The sequence below is a fragment of the Tupaia chinensis genome, unplaced genomic scaffold, assembly GCF_000334495.1.
Source record: "Tupaia chinensis unplaced genomic scaffold, TupChi_1.0 Scaffold000612_1, whole genome shotgun sequence".
NCBI lineage: Eukaryota > Metazoa > Chordata > Mammalia > Scandentia > Tupaiidae > Tupaia > Tupaia belangeri.
Window position 1 is genome coordinate 3,415,523 of NW_006160131.1, and position 4,836 is coordinate 3,420,358.

At 41.7% G+C, this 4,836-nt stretch overlaps 1 protein-coding gene across 1 annotated transcript in view; it reads right to left on the reverse strand.

Moving 5' to 3' along the window:
* The window catches only part of NSG2 (neuronal vesicle trafficking associated 2), a 61,556-nt gene extending 56,927 nt beyond the window's left edge, over positions 1-4,629 (reverse strand). The window contains exons 1-2 of the mRNA XM_006158898.2: positions 4,430-4,629; positions 3,162-3,312 (exon numbers count right to left, since the gene is read on the reverse strand). Of these exons, the coding sequence (XP_006158960.2) occupies positions 3,162-3,290 (129 nt within the window). The 5' untranslated portion in view covers positions 3,291-3,312; positions 4,430-4,629. The remainder of the gene's footprint in view (positions 1-3,161; positions 3,313-4,429) is intronic.
* Positions 4,630-4,836: the final 207 nt, after the last annotated feature.

Consider the following 4,836-nt stretch of genomic DNA (forward strand, 5'->3'; position numbering starts at 1 on the left):
TAGAAGGTTCTGGAACAAAACCATTTGGGTTCTACAACCAGAATGCTTTACAAACTATTTGCTTTGAGAAGTTACAATATCACCCAGTTGGCCCAGAGCATATATTTCAAACATGCTCATCGTCTCCATTTAGCCTGAAAAAGGATGCTTTACAAACTATTTGCTATGGGAAATCACATTACCACTCTGTACCTGAGTTTTCTTTAAAATGTGGATCTCAGCGGGGCTGGCTAGGCGGCACAGCAATAACATGCCACTCAAGCAATGCTGGGAGCATACGAAAGACTGTGGGTTAGGTACATGCTCGGTGCACACACCCATGGTCCTGACTAGCCAGCAGGGATGCTAGAGGAAGTGGGGACTATGGCAGGAGACCTTGTTGAGCATGCTTGTCTCTGTCTCTCTCAAGAAATACCTTTTCAAAATTTGGAACAAGGGCATGGTTGTACCACTCTACGGCAAATTTTGGATCAAAGTACCATCCCCTTATTGGGCCCTTTTAGCTACTGATAAAATTAAAGAAAATTATGTGTGTTTGTGTGTGTGTGTATGTGTGTGTACACACGTGTGGCTTAGGGAGACAGCTAGTATTTAGGAAGTATTAGAAAAATGATAATCTATTGGTGTTTTTGTATACCATTATGTTATAAATGCATTATTATCTTTGTATATATATATTCCAAGGATTTGAAATTATTTGATGCTATCATAAATGGTATCTTTAAAGCAAACATCATTTTCTAGTTGTTGCTGATACATAGAACTATAATTAAATTTATATATAGACCCGGTAATCAGTAACTTGATTTAATTCGTTTATGAATTCTAACAGTTCTATGTAAAATATTATAGATTTTCCATGTACACAATTAAATTACCTGCAAAACAAAAGAAAACAAAAAGAAAGATAAAAATGGTAACTGTTTTTCCCTTATAGTTTATTTTATGCCGGGCACTTTATATGTGAGGCTACATCAAACTTTTTAAACATTGTAAAGTAGGTGTGACCTTTCTCACATCATAGAAGAGGAAATTGAAGCCTACCTAGTAGAGAGACTTTGTCTCGGACCTCCAGGGGAGTCTCTGATGTGCCCGTATAGGGATCTGTGGTCAAACTGGACCTCACTGTATCTTTCCCCTTCCACACATGCAGATTCACCATGAGGGCCAATGAAACAATGTATTAATTCTTCCAGGCTTTGGGACAGCTTTCTGGTACCTCTGGACTAGATAGTCAGTAGTTATTGGGCCTGTCCTTGCTCTCTCTCTCAAGGAGAGAAGTAAACTCTCAGAAGCAGGTGGAGTGAGTAAGGAGAGATAAACTACAGAATCTCTGAATGACCTGCAGGTGTATGGGAGATTAGGAGATAAAGTGACTTCACCACAATCCCTTTTCTTTACACACCTCTCAGGGACAGGCAGCTCTGCAAGATTGCAGTTGTTGGCCTCACAAAACCCCATGAAAATAGTCACCCTTTTCTTCCCTAACTTCCACTTATAGCTGGGTTCAAATTTTAGCATTTCCAGTTAATCTTTCTGGAAGCTTGGATAACTCACCAAATTTCCATTTGTAAATATAAGTGCATAATCCCTTACTCTCATGGGCAATGCACATCTAAAACAATGGTTCTCAACTTTGGCTGCGTTTAGGAATCACCTGGAAATACTTCATCACTACTGATGCCTAGGTCTTACCCCCAGAGATTCTGATAGACTTGTTCTGAGGAATGGTCTAGATGTCAGTTTTTTAAAAGATTCCCAGATGATCTTAATAAGCAGTCAAAAATAGAACCTTTGATATACATGTAGCAAGTACTCAATAAACACTATCTCTTCACATTTCTTTAGTGTTAATCTGCTTAAAATTTATCTCTAAAGCTTACTCAGCTTCTCAGGATGGCTCAAGAATTCTTCATTTCTGCCACTTTCCTGCATGTTCTCATACTGACAACCTCTGTACTTTCAAAACAGATGACTCAATTCCCAGCCAATCAGCCAGGACCTCTATCTAGCTTTGGCTCCTCTTCTGTTGATTGGCTGGAGACAACTAGTTAAGACACACAATGCCCTCTTGGAGATGCCAATGAGAAAATCAAACAGATGGGGTAATCCATTGTTCACTCTTCAACCAAGTAACCACATGATCTGCCTAAAAACCTCTCCCTTTCAGCATGCAGAAGGCTCACATTACAAAGCCCCAAATTCTCTCTGGTAGGTCTTAAACAATAACATTCATCCACCTGTATCCACGAGCTAACCTCTCCCCACTCGCCTTTGTATGAATGCCCACCTCCATTCTGCATGGACTACTCCCACGTCAGGAGATGTGCCTCCAGCCAGTCACTCGTTTCCAGCCACGCCTCCCCCAAAACACTCTACTCCAGTCATGCAGTTTCCCAAAAGCTCTCCATGATTTGCACACGTGTGCCCTTTGCTTTAAATGCCTCTTCTTCCCAGGGTCTACCTGGAAGATTTTTACTCACCTTCAAAAGTCCAATTCAAATGTTCTGCTCTGTAGCTTACCAACCTGTCCTCCCAGTCCCATCTCCATCTTTCCCCCCAGCTCAACAGCATTTAGTCATTTCCCATCTCCATCTTTCCCCCCAGCTCAACAGAATTTAGTCATTTCCAATCATGTACTTTCATAATCTTTGTAATGCTTAAGTTTACCATGCATTATATTATTTCATTATACCAGATTTTGTCATTTTGTCTTTTCATAACCAACTCCTACTATAGGGACAGGGCCTTAGCAGGTGCAAACTGAATACTTGTTGGACTGAATCCAATTCTCTGTCCTCAAAGCTATACCAGTCAATTTTTGAAACACTTCACTCAAATAATCAAGATGAATTTCTCTCTTCCCATTTAAAGCTTATTAGAATTCATCTGCTGTGATTAAAACTTTAACAAGTAAAGATTAATTTGCTTGCCCATGTATGTAGATATGAACAAAAAAAAGAGAATAAACACTTACCACAAATCTGAAATAACACAAGAGATGTCTTGTCTCTAGAAAGAATAACTACATTTTACAAGAAAGGGAGTATATTTAACAGAGGAGGGTATGAAAGAAAGACTTGAGAGGGGAAATGTTGCTGTTTTATTTCCTGAGATGGGGGATCCAGTGGGAAGGGATGAAAGGAGAGCACCTGCTTTACCTTTTCCGGAGCAGGCAGCTGTAAGTGATTAACCTCCAAGGGAGTGATGAGAGGGACAGTCTGGAAGCCATCCTCAACCGAAGGCGGCTTGGTTCCCTTCTCGCTGGGGTTACTGTTCAGCTTCACCATCCTTACACCTTTTTTCCCAGACCTAAGGCGAGCAATTGGATTCTGGTTACAGCAGGAGGTGAGGGAGGGAAGGAGAAGGCTGATGACAGAGAAAACAGGACTGTCCTCAACAGCTTCACTCGGGTGGCTTTCAATCTAGCAGTCATTGATCTTCCACTATTTTCTGACATTGTCCATTAAAACTTCTTTAATCATCAAAATATGCCACCTTCTAATGGGACTCAACCAGCCCTCAAATTTTGGAAACTCAAGAAAAATCACACACACACACACACACACACACACACACACACATACACACAAACATGTAAGCAAAAAAACAAACAAACAAATAAAAAAAAACAAGACCGTTGAGCTCAAGTATTCATATAATCCCAGTGAAAAGCTTATTCTTAGTGCAAAATGAAATCCTATTATTCTGGATCCCCCTGCAGTATGATAAATTTCACCTCACCACCTTGGCTGCTATTATTAGTTTTTCTTCAGCAATCCCCCTAAATCACAATAAATGTGTTCAATGTCTCTATGTGTATCCCTTGCATCATATGTAGATTGTACATGAGATATAATTTCTTGCAATAAAAAAGGCTGACTTAAGCCCGATCCTGTTCTTCAGCCATGGAATGCCTCCATTTCCTCAATAGCGAAAGGCCATTTTTTTTTTTTTTTTGGTTCCATGGAAAGTTAGCAGCCCCTTTATTGCAAGATTGCCAACTAAATAAACAAATAGCATTTATTCCTCTCCAGATTCCTTGGAAGTCAGACGATGCTCCCACCCCACCCCCAAAAGCCCAGCACAACTGAATTTCTCCTTAAGCCCGATCCTGTTCTTCAGCCATGGAATGCCTCCATTTCCTCAATAGCGAAAGGCCATTTTTTTTTTTTTTTGGTTCCATGGAAAGTTAGCAGCCCCTTTATTGCAAGATTGCCAACTAAATAAACAAATAGCATTTATTCCTCTCCAGATTCCTTGGAAGTCAGACGATGCTCCCACCCCACCCCCAAAAGCCCAGCACAACTGAATTTCTCTTGTCAATCCTGCTAATGGACCGTTATTAGACAAAATATGGGCTGTTGTGGGGTGAAAGGAGTGGCAGGATATTGGGGAGCAGTTATAGCAAAAACAAATGCCTACTTACTGTGTTGCACTCTCGTGGGTCAGAACAGATTCCAGCCAATTTGAAGAGGAGGAGGATGGCCAGGAGTCCTCCCTCCTCAGGCCGCGCTTGTGGTGCTGAAAGGACAGCGCCTCGCGTGTGTCTGGATCCGGAGCTTCTGAGAGCAAGGCGTGAGCAAGCGGGGAAGAGCTCCTGGCAGCTGCCTGCCTGCTTGCTCGCTCGCGCCCCCTCCCACTGGGGAAAGGGCTCCCACACCATCTGTCATCTGGCACCACCTGCTGTTTCTCATGCATGGCCACAACCACTGCATGGGACAAAACGTTTCAAGAAAGTGGGAGGGATTCTGGACACACACTCACACAAATTAATACACATCATTCTACAAGTAATCCTTGAGCCTTTGGGAAAAGCGGAAAAGCAGACATTTT